Source organism: Dromiciops gliroides, chromosome 4 (genome assembly GCF_019393635.1).
Source record: "Dromiciops gliroides isolate mDroGli1 chromosome 4, mDroGli1.pri, whole genome shotgun sequence".
Lineage (NCBI taxonomy): Eukaryota > Metazoa > Chordata > Mammalia > Microbiotheria > Microbiotheriidae > Dromiciops > Dromiciops gliroides.
In genome coordinates this window covers 94,738,670-94,760,040 of record NC_057864.1, presented here as the reverse complement: position 1 = coordinate 94,760,040, position 21,371 = coordinate 94,738,670, and the positions used below count along the sequence as shown (strand labels likewise).

The window sequence follows — 21,371 nt, the reverse complement described above, 5'->3', positions numbered from 1 at the left end:
TCTGCCTAGGACAGCCACCAAGATTGTGATCTGGATCAGAGTATGGGCAAAACAACAGAGTCCTGCCTCAGTTCTAGCAAAAAAAAAAAAAAATCCTTGTAATTTCCTTCTGGCCAATTGTTTGACCCCCTTACCGTCAGTGAGCAGAGTTCCAGAAACAGTTGCTGCCACTTCTGATTCAGAGGCTCCCAAGGCCTGTTCCTGGTTTGCTGGGGCTGGCACAGCATGCTCTTTCCTGTGCTCCACTCTCACCACAATACAATGGACCTTTCCCGCCAAACTTCTAAGGTGTCTTTGGTTGGGAAATTATTTCACTCTGTCTTTTTGTGGGTTCTGCTGTTTCAGGAATTGTCTTATGGCATTATTTGAAGGTATTTGAGGGGTCTTGCAGATGACAGTTTCTAAACCAGTGTGTATTAAAACTTGATTATTTTGTCTACATTAGCTTGTAAAGGTGTAGGAACTATTTCTACCCATATAGATGGCAACCATTCTACAACTTACAATCTTGAGAAAGTTTCTTGAAGATCAGAGAGGTGCAATGATTTTTCCATGACCATATTATATATCTACTGTGTGCCATAATTATATTATGAGTTCAGATTTCCTCAATCTAAATCCACTACTATTCACTATCACACTATGTGCCATATCTTCATTAGTGTTTATTAAATTATTTGAATCTTACTTAAAAACTTATAAGAAAATGAATGTTTAAATTGACTTCCTTCAACCCTAAAAAAGTTTGTTATAGTTTCTATTTATAGAAAATTTACTGTCAATAAAATCTCCATTATTTAGTGTATGTGGTGGATATTTTAAATCAAATACTAAGTTTTATGCCATTACATAAGAAAAATCCCTTTTGTTTAATTCCTTTTTAAAAAAATGACCTCTACCATGCCCCATGAATGCCTTTCACCAACACTTCAATTTATTTTTGTGGCACTAGATTTTTAAAAAATAATTCATTATCTGGCCTCACACTTGACACTTACTAGCTGTGTGACCCTGGGCAAGTCACTTATCCTCCATTGCCCTGCAAAAAACCCCAACCCCCCCCAAAATAATTAATTATCTTCAATGAACAAAAACTGATTTTCTCTCCTCCCCCCATTTTAAAGTAAAGAAAAACAAAACTCCCATAATGTTCATAGCAAAATAAAACACATCTCTTAAATTGGCATGTCCAAAACATATATGCCTCATTCTACACCCTGAGTTTATATGTGTTTCAGGAGGTGGGTAGCATGCTTCATCGTGTGATCCTGTGGAATTATGGTTAGTCATTGCATTGTTCTGGGTTCTGTCTTTCTAAATTATTTATCTTCACCTTGTTATTATTGTTTAAATTGTTTCTCTTGGTTGTGCTTACTTCACTCTGAATCAGTTCTATTCATGTCTTCCCAGGTTTCTCTGAAAATTTCCCCTTTATTTTTCTGTAAATGACAAAAGTATTCCATTATATTCCATAATTTGTCCAGCCATTCCCTAGTTGTCTGGTAGTCCTTATGGTTCCATTTTTTTTTACCATAAAAAATAGCTGCTAAAAGATCTTGTATTTATAGTTTCTTTTCATTGTTTTTAAATTTCTGATGAAAAGGCCTACTAATAGTATCACTGGGTCAAAGGGTATGCATGGTTTATTAACTTTTGTAACTTAGTTCTAAATTGTTTCAGTAATGGCTGTCTCAATTCAGAGGTCCTCTGGCAGTATGCCTGTTTTGCTGAAGCCCCTCCAATATTTGTAATTTTTGAGTTTTTTTGTCAACTTTGTCAATCTATATGTAGTTACTTTAATGTTACTCAGTGTTACCTTAATATGCATTTCTTAATTCTTAGCAAATTGGAATATTTTTCCTTTTGACTATTGAGAATAGCTGTTGCCTGTTTAAAGCGCAGGACTTACCAAGTCACCCTGCTATTCAGTCAGTTCTACTGACTCCTTATTACCTCCAGGATTAAATACAAAATCTTCTGTTTGTTTTCCAAAACTTCATAACTGGACTCCATATACTCTGGGACCTAGTGACACTGGTCTTACTGCTGCTCATCACACAAGACCCTTCATCTCCCAACTCCAGCAGTTTTTACAGACTGTTTCCTAGGCCTGGAATTCTATCCCTCCTCTTTTCTATTTCCTGGTTTCCTTGGAGGCTTTTAGGTTCCAGCTGAGATCTTACCATCTTCAATAAACCTTTCCTTGCCGCAGTTAAGGCTAGTACCTTCCCTTTAAGATTGTCTACAATTTATCATGTATATATCTTATTTGTACATAGTTGTTTGCATATTGTCTTCCCCGTTATATTGTGAATTCCTTGAGAACATTTTGTTGTTGTCTTTTTTTGTAACCCTAGTGCTTATCCCATTGTACCTATGGCACATAGTTAATGTTTAATAAATTCTTGTTGGCTCACTTGATTTCCTTTTACTGTTTATCAATTAAAGAATGCCCTTCTAATAAGCTGGAAACTATCCTTTATATACCTTGGAAATGAGACCATTATCTGCTGCACAGATTTTTCCCCCATTTATGTTCTTTTCTTACTGGTTTTGTTTGTGCAAAACATTTAATTTTATGCATGCATAATTCTCCATTTCATCTTGTGAAGGTCCTTTGTTTGGTCATGAACTCTTTATTCAGAAATTTGAAAAGTAATTTTCCCTGCTCTTCTATTCCATTTATAATGTTACCTTTTATGTATAATTTATTAATATATTTAGCATTTTTCTTGGTATAGTATGGGAAATATGGGTTTATACCTAGTTTCTATATGACTGCTTTACAGTTTTTCCAGCTTTTTTTTAGTTCTTACCTCACTAGTTTGTGCCTTTGGGTTTATCAAACACTTGACTTTCTTCTTTTGTCTTTATGTTTCATATCTCATTTGTTTCACTCCTCAGCCTTTCTCTTTATTTCTTAAATCTAATCATTTTATAGATTACTGCTTCGTAGTACAGTTTTAGATCTTGTTTTGCTAGGTTCCTTCCTTCTCACTTTTTTCCGTTTCCCCCCCTTGAGATTCTTGACCTGCTGTTCCTACAGATGAATTTCATTATCCCTTTCCTAGTTCTCTAAAGTAATCCTTTAATAGTTTGAATACTATGGTATTGAATAATTAAATTAATTTATATAATATTACCCTTTTTCTTGCATTGACTCAGCCTACCCATGAACAATTAATATTTCTCCAATTATTTAGGTCTATTTTTTATTTTTGTAAAGAGTGTTTTGTACTTGTGGTCCTATGTATGTGTGTTGGCAGATAGAATTTCAAGTATTTTATACTAAATTTAGGTGGAATTTCTCTTTAGCTTTTATTGTATGATCTATAGTTTCTAAAGGTTTTAAAATGCAAATTCCAGAAGTTACTAAGAATTTGAAAGCCCATTTTTGTTAAATTGAGTAAGGAGAGGTCCAATACTGAAAGGTTGAATAACAGTAAATGATTTTTTAACAACAACTGTGTCAACACATGAGAAGGGTAAAAAGGGCAAAATTACCTGCAGAGCAATGTAACCCACTTTCATTTTGATTGAGGCCAACATTTATTAGACAAGCACTGTGCAAGGTGCTATAGCTGTTAAAAGGACACAATGAAAAATTGTCTCTTCCTTCCAAAAGCTTACATTCTATTGGCAGGGAAATAACATATACATAGAATTATAATAAAAAATCTTATAGTGGAATATTAAACTAACTGAAGACAAGGACAATACTTTTTTCTTTGTAGCTTCAGCTACATAACAGTTCATTGAATAAATGATAGATAGATAGATAGATTGATAGATTGATTGATTGATAGATAGGTTTGTCATTGTTCAGATAGTTAAGTTGTGTACAAGTCTTTGTGACCCCATTTGGGATTTTCTTGGCAAAGGTATTGGAGTGGTTTGCCATTTCCTTCTCAAGCTCAATTTACAGATGAAGAAAATGGGACAAAAAGGGTCACACAGCTAGTAAGTGTCTGAGGCCAGATTTGAACTCAGGAAGATGGGTTTTCCTGACTTCAGGCCTGGCACTCTATCCACTGTGACACCTAATTGCCCCCAAGTGCTAGTGCCTTACCTCATAAAGTGCCTTGTATTTTGTTACATTCTTTTTACAATTACTTTTATTATGTTTTTCTGTATATTTTTACATATGCACTTGTTTCCACTCTCATAATGTCTGTACCTCACAAATAGAGATTTTTTTTCATAAATTTTATTTGTCTCTCCTAAAAAATTGCCTGGCACATAGCAAGCATTTAATATATGCTCATTGATTTAGTGATTACATGGGAATTATAGTCCATCTAGTAAGACAAAATAGGGTGGAATTCTTGCTTCTTGTCATTGAAACTATTCAATGGATGACATAGACTGGTACAGACAGGGTCCCATCGAAACTCATTTTATATAACATTAATTGGACCCTCACTGCTACAGCAGTCCTTTGATGTATTTCTTATTGACTTCCTAATAATATTCCTTAGCTGCCTTTCAAAACCCATTCTCCACTCAAATACCAAAATTCATTACCATTATGGGAATTTATTGTGATTTGGGGACCCTGCCTTTGGACTGAGATTAAAAAGCCTTAGACCCTCAGGGGTTCTCTGTGTAAGAGGAGCTTGTGCCCCTTCCCCTCTGCTTCAGCCCAGCGGAGAAGCCCATGGGCCTTAGAGAACGCTGGCTTGGCAAACAGCTGGAGAAAGCCCCAGCTCCCTCTGCCCTGAGGGGAGTGGTCCTGGAGATCCCAGAGTTGTCCTGCAAGGCCCTGGGAATGCAGCAGGGGATATGGTCTCCTCAAGCCCTGGGTATGGTATGCATGGGACACTTGAGCCCCGCGCCCCCCCCCCCCCCCAGCCACAGCCTTAGCGCAGCTGGCAGATTAGCTTGGTGTGTACGGGGGCACAGGGAGCCAGAGGTTTGAGGGGAAAGAAGGAACATATATACCAGGGAGTTAGACAGAAGGGGGACAGACAGTAAGAGAGGACGGACAGAGAGAGGACACTGGGGGATGGACAGAAGGAGGAATGCTAGAAGACTAAGAGAGAAGAAGGAGGTCAATGAAAAAGAAGGTAGAGATGCTGAGGAAGGATGGACAGAAAGAGGACGCTGTCGAACTAAGAGAATGCAAGGAGGTCTGTGAGAGAGAGATTCAGGGGTGCAGCGGGGCAGTACAGAGAGGAAAGTTAGATGGTTAAGTGGGGTCGACAAAGTGAAAGGGGCTTGGAGTTAGAAGAAAGGAGCTAAGCAGTGAAAGCAAAGCAGGGAAGCTGGAGTGAAGGAGAAAAAGAGTGAAAATTGGAGAGGACTGGAAGTGAACAGGTCCAAACAGCATACCCTCAGGCAAGAGGTGGCAATGGCCCTTATTATATTAAAAGCAGTCAGGTCTCCTATAACTTTGCATTTCTTACCTCTTACATTTATTTTTATAAATAAACCCTGCTTTGATTATTTAGTAAGAGGCTTCTTAATCCTTTGGTTATCAATTTGGGAGTGGAGTAGTGTGGAGAAATTTTTAAAAGGCCCTAATTTAAAAGGCTTAGGGAATTAATAGCAGTCAGATAGCCAGCCAGTCAAAAGTCCCCAGACTGGGCCCCCCAGTCAGATTAGTTCCCCCAAGTTAGCTAAAAATATTTTTACACCATCCTCTGCTCTCTCAACAGATGACTTGGCTTTCTGGTTCTTGAGAAATCAAGGCCATACTAAGGAAGGAAGGGGTCATCACCAGCTGGCTGGCCACTTGGCGATGGATTCTTTATGTGACCCATGAGATAATAGAAAAATATAAAGTGGCTGTCAGTCTTGTGGATCATCCCCTTTCTAATTCTTCATTCCTAGTTTAAGAATGGCAAAAAGTCAGAGGGATCCCACAAGAATCACAAGGCTTTTAGCCAGTATGTAAACAGCATGTTATCTGGGAATGCTCTAAATGTGAGATCTTTGTCTAATGATCAGTGAGTGAACATACTGTTGGAGGAATTGACTCACTCTTTGTGTTCTCACTATAAATGGAACTAAAGAAGGACTTTACATTTATCTTTTGTAGTTTACATTGCTTATTAATTCAGTGTTCTAGTCATTAAGATTTTTTTGCATCTCAACTGCCAGTGCTAGTATTTATCTTTTGCTTCATCTGCACATTTGATAAACATGGTGCCTATGCATTTATAGAAATCATTGATTAAAATGTTAAACAGCACAGAGTCAAGCACAAATAATTCAGGTACTACATTGGAGGTTTCCTCCCAAGTAAACATAAAGCTATTACTGCCTATTCTTTGTGTCTAGCCATTCAAGCAGTTCCAAATGCACCTAATTGTACTATCTTGTAACCCACTCTTTCCCATAAGAATAGCAGGAAATAATTAAATAATTTCCTAAAACCTAGGGCAATGTTCATACCATAAATATGTTGCAAGTTGGTATTGCTGCAGAGAATGAAGAGGTAGAGAAATTCTATGAGGAATTTGGCAATCCTCTCCAAATTAAATCAACATGTACTTTGATAGTACTGCCTTAATATTAGCCTGTCCATAGGAAGTTTTTGTTTGGCTATTCTTGAAGAAGTTACTCTGGTTTCAGGTCTCCATCAATTATTGCTAGAATTTTTCCAGTAATCAAAGTCAAACTCACTATTCTATAATTTGCTTCATCTATTCTCTAATATTTTGTTTAAATAAGAACATTTGTCTTTCTCTGATCTTGCGTTACCTCTTAAAATTGACTCAAATCTTTCACGTGTAACTTAAGATGGTTCTACAATTACATCAACCTTTTCTCTTAGTACCTGAAAATATAATTCACCTAGGACAGGTGACTTGAATTTATTAAGAGAAATTAAGAATATCCTTACCTCCATAATTATCTTTCCCAGGCTGGGCTTGAAGCCATCCCACTTCTACTTCTTAACTTGGCATTTAAGATTTTTAACATTTTGGTCTCATTTACATTTTCAGAGCCATTTTACATGATTCCTCTCCATTTTATAATTAAAAGCCAAACTAGATTACTTGCCACTACATATTTATTGAATGACTAAATTCAGATGTCATGCACTTTGTCTTCAGATTTATTTATAAGGGAAAAAAGGAATAACACAATATAACACCATAATTCCCCATCATTGGTGTTGATAAAGTGATGTACCAGGAATTTTTAGAAAAAAACAGGCATGTAAATAAGCAGATGAGGAATGTCACCTCAGTCTTTTAAGACACACAACTAAACTGTAAAAAATAAGCAAACCTATTTTAGAGTATCTCTGTCACTCAAAGAATAGGTTGGCAGAGTTTGGTGTATATAGACTTACTGGTTTCTTACAGGGGGCTTTTATCACTGAGCTTTTGAAAAAATAATTACTTCAGTCCAAATTACAACCCTGCTGTGAAGATTCTGAAGTCACTATAGCTGCTAGACTTTTTTTTTTAAAGCAATGAGAGCATGATATATTTTAATAAGCAAAACATTATCACAAAATAATATTTTCTGATACTGTTGGTGAGTTTAATGTACTAGTTGATAGATTTTTATGAGAATATTTTAAAATGTTTTATAAAAGTTACAAATTTCCTTGTCAGAAAAATGTCATATGTGGGGCATTTGGCCACTTCATTTACTTAAACTATCAGAATTGGGATGATTAAGAAAAAAAGCATTACATTTTTTTTTTCAGAATAAACACTTGTATTGCCAAAGCACTTCCAGTGATAATTTGCTGCATTTTTTGAAAAATTATTTTCTCTTTGAGACACTGAAAACAATCTATTAAATATTTTACTAATTATATAAAGTATTTTCTTAATATAGGAATTATAACATGGAAGAATTTCATTTTATCAAGCTATCAGTCAATTAATAGACATTTATTAATTACCTACTGTGGTGTCCACATTAACCCAACTCTCACTTGTGGCTCTAAGAATCTGTAGCATACATAGTGGCCATGCCTGGGTAAACTGTCTTAGCAAACGGGCTAAACCATGTTGAAGGTAACAAGCAGCTCTCAAACCTGTCAGTGAATTATTAGGAGGATGTCTAACTCATGCATGTGAAGAATTTTCCTGGCAGAATAGGCAAATGGATGAGAATAATTTGTTCCAATAGCCTTATGAAGGTGAGTGAAGCAGATACTGTGTAGTGCTTAGAGGCTGGTCAGATTTCTGAAATGCCTGGGCTATCGTCAGTGTCCTGCCACTGGACTCTGATGATTCAGGAAGACAGAGCAAGACTGATGACTTTATACAACTCTATCTTGCTTAAATCCAATTCATGCACATGTCAAGACATCAACTCTGATGTCATTGGTCCTCTTTGAAAACAAAGGATGAAGAATGAATGTCCTAAGTACTATATCATACGTTATTTATTTGTTCAGACTTGATTTTTCTATAACATGCTTCCCCACTCCCCATTCTCCAATCAGGCTGTCATGATGAATAGACAACAAAAAGTGTAAGGAAGATGTGGTCAAGGAATATAAAAATGATACAAGGGAGAAAAGAGAGTTGAGGAATTTATAATATACTCTTGAATCCCACACTTTTATAGAGTTCCTGGAAGTGATATTTTATAAACATAATTTTAGCATCATAATTAAAAAAATAAAAATTTTAATCCCATAATTAACAGTTATAAAATAACATCAGTAGTTATAAAACTGATTAAGCTCTTTTCATTTAAATATAACTGGGGGATAAAATTGCATTGAACACATATAACTCCTGCTAAAATGGTACACCAACAAATTACAATACATACAGAAGGGGGAAAAGTAGTAATAAAAAAGGTGAAATGTTTTTCATGTTGTATCACAAAGACTTAAAACAACTGATTCAACCAGGGACACCCGTAGCTCTAATCCATGCATGATAACTTGTAGCTTCTTTAAAATACTTTCTATTACATCTTGTTTATCAAGAGTTATAGGCTCTTCTGTTTCAGGCACAGCTTCATTTTCAGCAGAACCTAGAATGTAGCCATCAACTGATGAAACATTGAAACAAAACAAGTTTCACTTATAATCAAGATGTCTGGGTGTACATCCATATATTTGGCCAATATTCAGTGAACATCCATTACAACTCAAAGTCTCAATCATGCAACCATATTCATTTTTTTGAGGGGAGGCGGATAGCTTCTGTTCCTTATCCATGTAAACATTAGCTGAGACAGCTCATGGAGTCCCCCAGGGACTGCTGAAAGGTAGAGCACAGGAACACGCGTGGCATCTCCTGCCACTGTGCATCCAGGTCACTGCCCATTCTGGGGGCTTTAATGATCTTTGACTGCTTTTGCATCCACTGCTGGATATCCTACTTTGTGACATCTCAGTCTTTTAGCTTCTGAATGTGTAAGGACCTTTGGAAGGTAATTTCCATGGGATCTGATTCCACTATCACTTTCAAACCTCTCGACTGTGCACTGCCAAAGATGGGGGCCTCTTAAGTACTGTAGACAAGTGAAACAGTCCTTGCCATCAAGGACCATCAATGATTCTTTTAGAAGAGACACCATGTACATATGTTATTAAATAAGTGTATGCGAAACATATATGAGGTAAAATTTTTGGAGATGGGAATCGGAGTATTATGTGTCAAGAAGGCTTATTTAACTATACTGTAGAATATATTAAGGTTTGAGAAGCCCCCTGAGGCCAGATTGTGAAGTACTTTAAAAAGTAACCAGAGAAGTTTATATTTTATTAAAATAAAACCTATTTGCTTTTACTGAGTAGGGGAGTGACATGATCATAACCTACACTTAAGAAAATTGTCTTGCGTGATTTTTGGCTGATGAAATGGACTAGTGTGACTTAAGGAATACTTATGAGGAGCTTATCACAGTGATATAGGGAAGAGTTGATAAGGGCTTGAATAGAGAACTGGTGATATCTTCAAGAGATACTGTTCAGGTAGAAATGACAGATTGTAAAGTAGATTTTGAAGTCACTGTAGTTGCTGGACCTTTAAAAAAACAAAGTCAAGAAACATTTTAATACATTATACTAAAATCACATTTTCTAATAATAAGTTTTTGAGTTTAATACACAATGTGATAGATTTTTATGAGAATTTAAAATGCTTTATAGTAGTTGCAAGTTTTCTTGTCAAGAAAATGTTATGTGTGGGGAATTTGGCTACTTCATTTAGTGAAACTATCAGCATTTGAATGAGTAAGAAAAAAGCTTTAAAAAAAAATTCTCGGACAGTTAGGTGGCGCAGTAGATAAAGCATAACCCTGGATTCAGGAGGACCTGAATTCAAGTCTAGCCTCAGACACTTGATGCTTACTAGCTGGGTGACCTGGGCAAGTCACTTCACCCTCATTGCCTTGCAAAAAATAAAAATAAAAAAAAATAATCTCAAAATGGACACTAATTTTGTAAAGGCAATTTCAATGATAACTTGTTGCATTTTAAAAAGTTATTTTCTTTTTAGGATTTAGCAATAAACCAGATACATGGGTCAAGGGAGAGTGAGAGGTCAAAGATGATGATTGGGTTGTGAACATAGGTGACTGGAAGGACTCTCAGCAGAGATAGGAATTTCAGAATTACAATGTGTTTAGGGGATCAGCCAAGGTCATCTTGAGATTGAGTTGCCCTTGAGGATATCTTTTAGTTTGAAATATATAGAAGATGGTAATGCATTACTGAGGCTTATGGGAGAGAATAGGGATGGATATATAGATATAGTAGTAATCTGCATAAAGATGATCATTAAACTCATGAGAGCTGCTGAAGTCACTAGGTAGAAGAGAATTGAAATATTGAAAGGGGGCTCATGATACAGCTATGGCTTATACTCATATTTAGGGAGCATGAAATGGAAGGTGAACCAACAAAGATGATTGAGAAGAGAAGAGCAGAAATGAGAGAAAGCAATATCAGGAAAACCCTTGGGATAGAGATGTCAACAGTGTTAAATATTGCAGATAGGTCAGGAAGGATTGAGAAAAAGGCACAACATTGGCCCTTAAGAGATCATTGGTGGCCAGATGGGTTTACGGGTGAATTTTACCAAACATTTAAAGAACAATTAATTCCAATATTATACAAATTATTTGGAAAAATAGGTGAAGAAGGAGTTCTACCAAATTCATTTTATGACACAAATATGGTGGTGATACCAAAACCAGGCAAAGCAAAAACAGAGAAAGAAAATTATAGACCAATTTCCCTAATGAATATTGATGCTAAAATCTTAAATAAGATATTAGCAAGGAGATTACAGCAAGTGATCACCAGGATAATACACTATGACCAGGTGGGATTTATACCAGGAATGCAGGGATGGTTCAACATTAGAAAAACTATTAACATAATCAACCACATCAATAAGAAAACCAACCAAAATCATATGATTATCTCAATAGATGCAGAGAAAGCTTTTGACAAAGTACAACACCCATTACTAATAAAAACACTAGAGAGTTTAGGAATAGGGGGAGCTTTCCTTAGAATAATAAACAGTATCTACCTAAAGCCATCAGCAAGTATTATATGCAATGGAGATAAATTAGAGGCCTTCCCAATAAGATCAGGGGTGAAACAGGGATGTCCATTATCACCCCTATTATTTAATAATGTCCTAGAAATGTTAGCTTTAGCAATCAGAGAAGAGAAGGGAATTAAAGGAATTAGAATAGGCAAGGAGGAAACAAAACTATCACTCTTTGCAGATGATATGATGCTATACTTAAGGAATCCTAGAGAATCAAGTCAAAAATTACTTGAAACAATTAACAACTTTAGCAAAGTAGCAGGATATAAAATAAATCCACATAAATCATCAGCATTTCTATACATGACCAACAAAGTCCAGCAGCAAGAGATAGAAAGAGAAATTCCATTTAAAGTAACGGTAGATAATATAAAATACTTGGGAGTCTACTTGCCAAGACAAACCCAGGAACTCTATCAACACAACTACCAAACACTCTTCACACAAATCAAATCAGATCTAAATAATTGGAAAGATATCAATTGCTCATGGATAGGCAGAGCTAATATAGTAAAAATGACAATACTGCCTAAATTGATTTACTTATTCAGTGCCATACCAATCAGACTACCTAAAAATTATTTTATACAGCTAGAAAAAATAATAACAAAATTCATCTGGAAAAACAAAAAATCAAGAATATCCAGGGAAATAATGAAAAAAAATTCACAGGAAGGTGGGTTAGCGGTACCAAACCTGGAGCTTTACTATAAAGCGGCAGTCATCAAAACTATCTGGTACTGGCTAAAAAATAGAGTGGTAGATCAGTGGAATAGGCTAGGCTCCGGAAATGCAGTAGTAAATGACACTAGTAATGTAGTGTTTGATAAACCCAAAGACTCCAGCTTCTGGGATAGGAACTCAGTATTTGACAAAAACTGCTGGGAAAACTGGAAGATAGTATGGCAGAAATTAGGCATAGACCAACATCTTACACCTTATACTAAAATAAGGTGAAAATGGATACACGATTTAGACATAAGAGGTGATACCATAGGTAAATTAGGAGAGAAAGGAATAGTGTACCTATCAGATCTTTGGAAAGGAGAACAGTTTTTGACCAAACAAGAGATAGAGTATATTATAAAATGCAAAATGAATGATTTTGATTATATTAAATTAAAAAAATTTTGTACAAACAGAAGCAATGCATCCAAAATTAGAAGGGAGGCAGAAAGCTGGGAAACAATTTTTGAGGCCAGTACTTCTGATAAAGGCCTCATCTCTAAAATATATAGGGAACTAAATCAAATTTATAGGAATCCAAGTCATTCCCCAATTGAGAAATGGTCAAAGGATATGAACAGGCAGTTTTCTGATGAAGAAACCAAAGCTATCTATTCCCATATGAAAAAATGCTCTAAATCTCTAATGATTAGAGAGATGCAAATTAAAACAACTCTGAGGTACCACCTGACACCTATCAGATTGGCTAAAATGACAAAAAAGGAAGATAATAAATGTTGGAGAAGCTGTGGGAAAATTGGAACACTAATTCATTGTTGGTGGAGCTGTGAACTGATCCAACCATTCTGGAGAGCAATTTGGAATTATGCCCAAAGGGCTATAAAGCTGTGCATACCCTTTGACCCAGCAATTCCACTTTTAGGTCTTTTGCCCAAAGAAATCATGGAAGGGGGAAAGGGACCCACATGTACAAAAATATTTATAGCTGCTCTTTACGTGGTAGCAAGGAATTGGAAGTTGAGGGGATGCCCATCAGTTGGGGAATGGCTGGACAAGTTGTGGTATATGAATACAATGGAATACTATTGTGCTGTAAGAAATGATGAGCAGGAGGAGTTCAGAGAAACCTGGAGGGTCTTACATGAGCTGATGATGAGTGAGATGAGCAGAACCAGAAGAACATTGTACACAGTATCATCAACATTGAGTGTTGACCTACTGTGATGGACTATATTCTTCTCACCAATGCAATGGTACAGAAGAGTTCCAGGGAACTCATGATAGAAGAGGATCTCCAAATCCAAGAAAAAAAAAGAAAGAAAGAACTGTGGAGTATAGATGCTGATTGAACCATACTATTTCTTTTGTTTTGAGTGCTGTTTTTTTTTTTTCTATTTTGAGGTTTTGCATCACTGCTCTGATTTTTTCTCTTGTAACAGGATTAATGCAGAAATAGGATTAATGTTATTATGTGTGTATATATATATATGTGTGTGTGTGTGTATCTATCTATCTATATGGATATGGATATGATATATAGATATATAGATATAACCTATATCAGATTACCTGCTGTCTGGGGGAGGGAGGGGAGGGAGGGAAAAAAATCTGAAATTGTAAAGCTTGTATAAACAAAAGTTGAGAACTATCTTTACATGTAATGGAAAAAATAAAATACCTTATATGTTAAAAACAAAAAAAGAGAGAGATCATTGGTAACTTTGAAGAGAGCAGTTTTAGTTGAATTACCATTTCTAAAGTCTGGTTGTAAATGGTTGAGACGTTAATGAGAGGTGAGCCAGTGGAAACAATTACAAATAGCTTTTCCTAGGAGTTTGGATGCAAAAAGGAAGAAAGTGATAGTATAACAGCTTCGGTGGAATGATAGAGTCTAGTCAGGGATATTTCAGGATGAGTAGTAGTTGGTGAAGGAACCAGGATATTCAGGATTACTGAGAAGGACTTATTGTGGGATCATTCTGATGGAGATAATAGGAAGGGTTGTTGGAATAGGTATATATAGAAAGGTTGATTAATTAGCCTTGTTGAGCAAAAGTGTCACCTTTTTATCTGAGGTTGCAATAAAAGAAAAAAAGCATGAGGAGTAAATGTAGAAAAGGGCGCAATAAGGAGATTATGAGCAATGTCTGTTTTCTTAGTAATGTATGTGGTGAGCTCTTCATGTAAGGGGGAGGAGAGAAGGAATGATGTGGAAGACTTGATGAGGGAGGAGAAAAACTGGAATTAGCCTCTGGGGAACGTAATAGAGAAACAATTAGGGAGGAGTAAAAAAAAAAATTCTTTACTATAGTGAGGGCCCAGTCAAAGCCAAATAATATAAATTTGTAATATACTCAAGTCAGTCCATTTCCATGATTTCCTCCAGCTTCATTCCTTTTTTTCAGTAGCAATTAAGTAGGGATAAAGGATGAAAACAGTGTGTGTAGTCCTAGGTTGGAGTTCACCCTATGTCATCTTTTATTAATTAGGGTGGGTTTTTTTTCCTGAAAATTTTCTGTAAGAAAAAAAAATGTTTTAAAATTAGATGCATTTGATATGAGAAAGTATCATTATAAGATAATTTATATTGTACATCTCTCAATGGGAATAAATGCAGATAGATACTGTTTCCTCAAATTTTATTACTTTAGTCTGTGTTTAATCTTTTTTTTTTTTTAAGTGAGGCAGTTGGGGTTAAGTGACTTGCCCAGGGTCACACAGCTAGTAAGTGTTAAGTGTCTGAGTCCGGATTTGAACTCAGGTACTCCTGACTTCAGGGCCGGTGCTCTATCCACTGCGCCATCTAGCTGCCCCCTGTGTTTAATCTTGGTAAGATTTATTTAAGGCAGTGCATTTTTAACTGAATGAATATTTTACCATTTTCTTTTATAAAAGTTTCTGAAATTGAAATAATTTGATTTTGGAAAGAGCAAAACATATTTTATTAGCTCACTTATATCTACAATACTTTTATTCTCAAATTTGAAATAGTGTATGAAATATTCTTTATTGGAAATTGATAAATTTAAATAAAACACAGTTTTAGACTGATTTTCAACTATTTTATGATGAATTTATGCTTGTGGGGACCAGTTTTTAATTGGGGAGTGCTAGCTAAGCAGCTGGCCACAATATTGGAGCAAGGAAGGTGACCGACAGCCTCCCTCAAAACAGAAAAAGATTTATTTAACAAGAACGAACTTAAAAAAAAAAAAACCACAAACAGGATCAGTAGGATCAAGGGAAAGGAAATAAAATGGGGAAAGGGAAATTATAATACCTGAAAAAATACCACCGCCCAGGAATCAGCTGAAAATACGCAGCAAAATGCCTGTCCCTTTCCAGCTTCCACCTAGAATGCCCAATTCTCCTCCCCCAAACCTAGAAACACCCCCACACAGCCCCAGCCAATGAGATGGCCGCTCTGACAGTCACATGACTGCCCTCACTAGGATTACAATCATTATAATTTTGCCAGGCCCATATAGGAGTTGGTGAGTGGTGATGATGTGAGGTGCCAGAGCCCTGGCAAGGGCTACAACCAGCGGGTGGAGCACCGTGGGGTTTGTGGAGCCCCAGGCCAGTGTGCACAGAGGCATAAAAACCTCAAATAACAATTCTTTACATGCTAAATATGCTTTTGTGTGTTTAACTTATCTCTATTGGCTTTCTTAAAAGTCTAAAGATAGGTACCTCCAAAGAAAGATAATAAAGCTGCTTTTGATAATATTTGGCCTTAGTTTTGAATAATGTTGACCAAAAATTTGTTACTGACTTCTTGATACTTTTATTATACCTTTTTTGGGGGGGGGCATTTAAGGTAGTGGCACACAGAAGCACAAATTAAAATTAATTTACAGAAAAGTTATTAATATAAACATATGTAGTGTGATTGTACAAATGATGTATCTAATCCAGATATACCATGCTGTATGAAAAATCTTATTTTCACAAGCACCTTTTGAATTAAAAACAATATGATTTTACTTTCTTAAATCAGGTTAGTGCCTATGTTGTGGTAATTTATGTTTATCTTTAACTTTTTTGATGAATATCATAGATTACAATTAAGTAATTAAGAAAACTTGGCATATTATAGAAATATTGCATAAAATCTAATTAAGATAATAGTAAAACTTGCAAATAATATGGAGACCACTGTATTTTGCAGTCAGGAAAAATTATGTGCCTGGAACAGGATATTATATTCATTCATTAATTTAATCAGTTTATTTATTGTGTCTCAGATCACTGTGAATGTTTTAAATTTGTTTATATTCTTTTTTGATTGCCATCTGAATTTTCGATTCTTTCTATAAACATATTTAAATTTTTTTTCAGCTACCTTCCATGGTTTGAGGTGTACTACAAACTTTTAAATACTTTAGCAGATTATTTGGCTAAGGAACTGGTAAGCAATACTCTTTTTTCCTTTGGTTGGGGAGTATTTAAAAAGTTTTACATTCACAATGATTCAGTAACAGCAGCATTAACTATTCTACTTGAATGGAGAAGAGGGAAAATTTCTCCTTTTCATTGTCATTTCTAGTAAGAGAGAGTTTAGAGATAAATTATGTTGACTCAGAATTAGTCCATTACTACTTTACTTCATTGTCCTCTTAAAAATAAAACTACTTGTATCATTTAATTTAAATAACAAAACAAAAATTTAGATTTTCATGAATAGTTCATCTTTCTTCAGGGTAATGAAGAAAAATATTTACTTTGTCTTTGTCTCATTAGTATTAACCACTTATTTAATTGTTAGTGTTTTATCTAGTTATAGAATAAAAAAAGACAATGACCAGCCAGATCTTCTCAGATTAAAATGCTTGAAGATAATAGGGAAATCTTTTCTGACATTTGGTAAAATGTAAAATTCTTGATGGGATTTTCTGACATAGATCAATTGAATTATTTTGATTAAGTTTCGGCATATGCCTAGAGAATAAATAATTTGATGAATTTTCCCTATTAATTTTTTCTTTTTCATAGATGTACAAAGTGGTTGCTTTTATTTGTTTTTCCTTGTTTCAATTCCTAAACTTCAAATTTTCTATTTTGAAGTGATGAGTTTTTACTTACTGTCACTTGAATTGCAGACGACAACTTTTGCACCATCAAACTATTGTTACAGTTTTTCAGTTTTATTAGTAAGGAGTCGGTTTCAGAAGTGTGCTATTATCATTTTTATAGTTATATAGCTTTTTTTCCAAGTATAGTTTTCCCCCCAATGATTAGTTTTTTCCAGTGTTTATGTAAACTTGAACAAACTACATCATGTCTATTTTAATTTCTTTCCCTCTGTTAAAGGCTAAAATTCTAGCTAGACTGTCTAAAATATCTAATGAGTGGTCACCAATAAATTATAAGCTTTACCAAGAGTTAGACTTTTAAGCATTTATTAAGGAGAATAAGAATTTGGTAAAGAGAGAGAGAAAGACCTACATTCATCTATCTATTAAAGGGAGAGCACATTCTAGCTCTGCTCTCCCCCAGAGTCCCCAGGAGAAGAGCCCCAGTCAGAGTGCCAGGCTCCCCCTTCTTCCTCCCACAAGCAAACCTCACTTCCTAATGCCAAAGAAAAGACGCATGGTCTTGCCCTCAAAGACCTTCACCTCATGGGCGGAGCTCTTCTACAGTAAATCTCCAGTAGGTGGCGTCATTCCAATCGTTACACCTCCTTTCTCCTCTCATATAATGATAATAATAATCATACTTTTTGGTTAATTATCTAAAGTAAATTTCACTAAACTGGAAAAGGTGGCAGGTTGATTTTAGATGAAGCTGCTGACTATTTCTCTTTTCAGGGGCTTTTGACTCAAAATGAGTATTTGAGTTACTTTAAAAATATTTGACATTTTGGGTGTGGTGGTGATGCATGCTTGAAAAGCCCACCTGCCAGGAGGCTAAGGCTAGTAGATTGCTTAAGCACTGTAAGCAAAGCTGCATGCAGTAGGCTTGCCAATCAGGTGTCTTCACTGATATGGTATGAATGTGGTGAGTCTCTGGGGAGGTGATGAGATTGCTTAAAAGGGTAAACAGATTCAGATTATAAGCAGCAGATTAGAGCTCCTGTGCTGATCAGTAGTGGTATGATACCCCTACTCATGAACGAGTCCTTTCACTCCAGCCTAGATGAGATCTGAGATCTGGAAAACCAATCTCAAAAATAAATGAATGAATGAATAAATATCTGGCTTATTCTCCCACCTCCCATTAAAAGTAATAAATAGAATAAGGCTAAATTATAATAATTGTATTTGAGGACCCCTCTTCCCCACTTAATATTTTAAGGAGTTAATCACACAAAATGGTTATGTGCATTTCAGGGGACAAAACTACTTAGGAGCTTGATTTACGAAAATCTATAAATATGTAAAATAGCTGACCAGGAGAAAATCTTTAGATAAGGATATTAGGAAAGAATGCTTGTCTTCCAGCACTAATAATTCCCAAGGGGAAAATTTGTAGTGTGCATATTGTTGTTGTCGTTAACTCATATCCAACTCTTCATGACCCTTCCTGATCTTGGCAAAGATCCTGGAATGATTGGCCATTTCCTTCTCCAGTGGATTAAGGCAAATGGAGATTAAGTGACTTGCCCAGGATCACACAGCTAGTGCATGTCTGAGGTCAGGTTTGAACTCAGGTCTTCGGGATACTAGGCCCAGTGCTCTATCCACTGAGTGAGTGACCCAGCTGCCTTTAGAGTGTACAACAGTAGATAAACCAAAAGTCATCTCTATTTGACTTTGAATTTGCTTGCCTTTTTGGAAACTGAATAATAATAATAATAATGTAATTAAATTAATGTTAAACTTAATTGGAATCCTTTGATCACAAACTAACTGCAAATATGGATTTTGCTATTTCCAAAGGATGTCAAGTACTCCACCTGTAATTTAAAATATGCCAGAAACAATAACTTATTTCATAATTCACTCACTGATAATTGAAATGACAATATTTGATTCTTTTTATCTAGGTTTTAGTTTTACTGGCTATGTGACCTGCAAAAATCACTTTTTTCTCTCAGATTTCCAAACAACTCTGAAGCTTTTAGTTGTAGAGAAGGTGCTCAGTCTACATCATTCCAGAGAATTTTCTCACCTGGGAGTTCCTCCTACTAGTGAAATCACAGGGCTGGTTCTTCTCCTCTACCCCTTAGTTGAATTATATTTTTCAAAATTAAGGTCAAAGGTTCACTGAATTAAATCAAAGAGAGAGAAAGGAATAAAATACTTAATAATGACCCCCAATTTACTAGCCAAATGACTTAAGGTTAAAGTACATACTGTTACATCATATACATTCCAGTGTTTGTTAAAAATCCAAGTGTTGGGGTAGCTAGGTGGTGCGGTAGATAAGCACTGGCCCTGGATTCAGGAGGACGTGAGTTCAAACCGGGCTTCAGACACTTGACATTTACTAGCTGTGTGACCCTGGGCAAGTCACTTAATCCTCATTGCCCTGCCCCCCCCATATAGGTATTACTGTATGATTTTTATGTTTGTATGTATATGCATATATACATACATATTTTATGTACCCTACTCTGTGAAATTCAAAGTTTCGTCTTTCATGTATAAATTTCCTATTCCAAAGTCATTCATGTTCCCAAGAAAATCCTCAGAAACAATAATGTGTCAATAGTTGTAATGAATATTTTAGAAAACACAGAAATGGAGCTTAGAATCATATTTCCTTGATTGTTTCATAAAGTTTATTTTTGTTTATCTACATATAGAATTAGAGTTATTAATATGAATTCTAAATGATTTAATTCTATTCCTTAATTTCATATTTACAGATTAATAGCTGTCCAAATATTATACATCACTCTATGAGGCTGATATGTTCAATCTCTGGAATGTTAAAATATTTAACAAATTTTTCTTTAGTTTTGTTGTTGAAGTTAGATTTTTTGTTAAGTTTTGATATCTTGAAATATAACTTATATTTCATGGTTAGCAATAATATAAATTGGTATTATCAAGAAAATTGGCCCTTCCTTACCTTGAGGATAAAATTTATTTAATTGTTTAAAAATGGAAAAAAAAACCCACCTAATTTATCAAAGTCAATGCCTATACATTCATATACATGTTAATAATAAATCCATAATGGTGAAAACAAACTTATTAATAAATTTATGAAAATCATACACTATTTTCTATAATACTCTATAAACTCATTGAATGATCAAGAAGAAAATGCCTTGGCTACAAATTAACTTATTCAGGTATAATCAATATCAAATTTATGTATGTATATGCTTTGAGAGTCACCCTTTAAGACTCAGTTTAGGTAACTGGATTGTGAAAGCCAAGAGAAAACACATAATTAGCCATATTCTTAGAAGCAGCCCAGTATGGTAGAAACAGGGCACGGGGAATAGAGTGAGTTAAAAGGATATGGATTAAAAATGACAGATAAACCACTTAACATCTCTAAGGCACAATTTTCGGATCTAAATAATGGGGATAATAATAACTATTGCATTGCTTCACAGGTTCACAAATATGATAAAGTATTGTAAAGCTTTTGCAACTTTAAATTGCTATACATTAATAATAACAATAATAGAATGGGTTTCCTTATCTATAAAATGTAAAAATAATATTTTAACTACTTAGCTTCTAGGTTTATGAAGAAAGTCTTTTGTAAATATAAAGTACTAGAGAAATGTGTAAAATTTTTATTATCTAGTTTCTTTAAATGCTCTTTTTGCATTTCCCCAAATGTCTAGCACATCTTTGCCTTTTTAATTATATAGTATCTTAGTTAAATGTTATTTAAAAACAAAGAAAAGGAGGCAGTTAGGTGGCGCAGTGGATAAAGCACCGGCCCTGAATTCAGGAGTACCTGAGTTCAAATCCAGCCTCAGACAATTGACACTTACTAGCTGTGTGACCCTGGGCAAGTCACTTAACCCCAATTGCCCAGCAAAAAAACCCAAACCAAACCAAAACAAAAAAACAAACCAAAAAACAAACAAACAAACAAAAAACAAAGGAAAGGGGGCAGCTATTTGGTGCAATGGATAAAGCACCAGCCCTGGATTCAGGAGGACCTGAGTTCAAATGCAGCCTTAGACACTTGACATTTACTAGATGGGTGACCCTGGGCCAGTCACTTAACCCTTATTGCCCTGAAAAAAACTCCCTCCAAACGAAGAAAAGCTAA

At 35.3% G+C, this 21,371-nt stretch overlaps 1 protein-coding gene and 1 pseudogene across 2 annotated transcripts in view; one reads left to right on the top strand and one right to left on the bottom strand.

The window, feature by feature from the left end:
- The window catches only part of DENND1B (DENN domain containing 1B), a 327,844-nt gene that overhangs the window by 152,682 nt on the left and 153,791 nt on the right, over window positions 1–21,371 (top strand). For both annotated transcript variants that reach the window (XM_043962753.1, XM_043962752.1), the window contains exon 6: window positions 16,524–16,593. In XM_043962753.1, coding sequence (XP_043818688.1) covers window positions 16,524–16,593 — 70 coding nt within the window. The remainder of the gene's footprint in view (window positions 1–16,523; window positions 16,594–21,371) is intronic.
- Window positions 8,792–9,254, bottom strand: LOC122753386 (annotated as a pseudogene).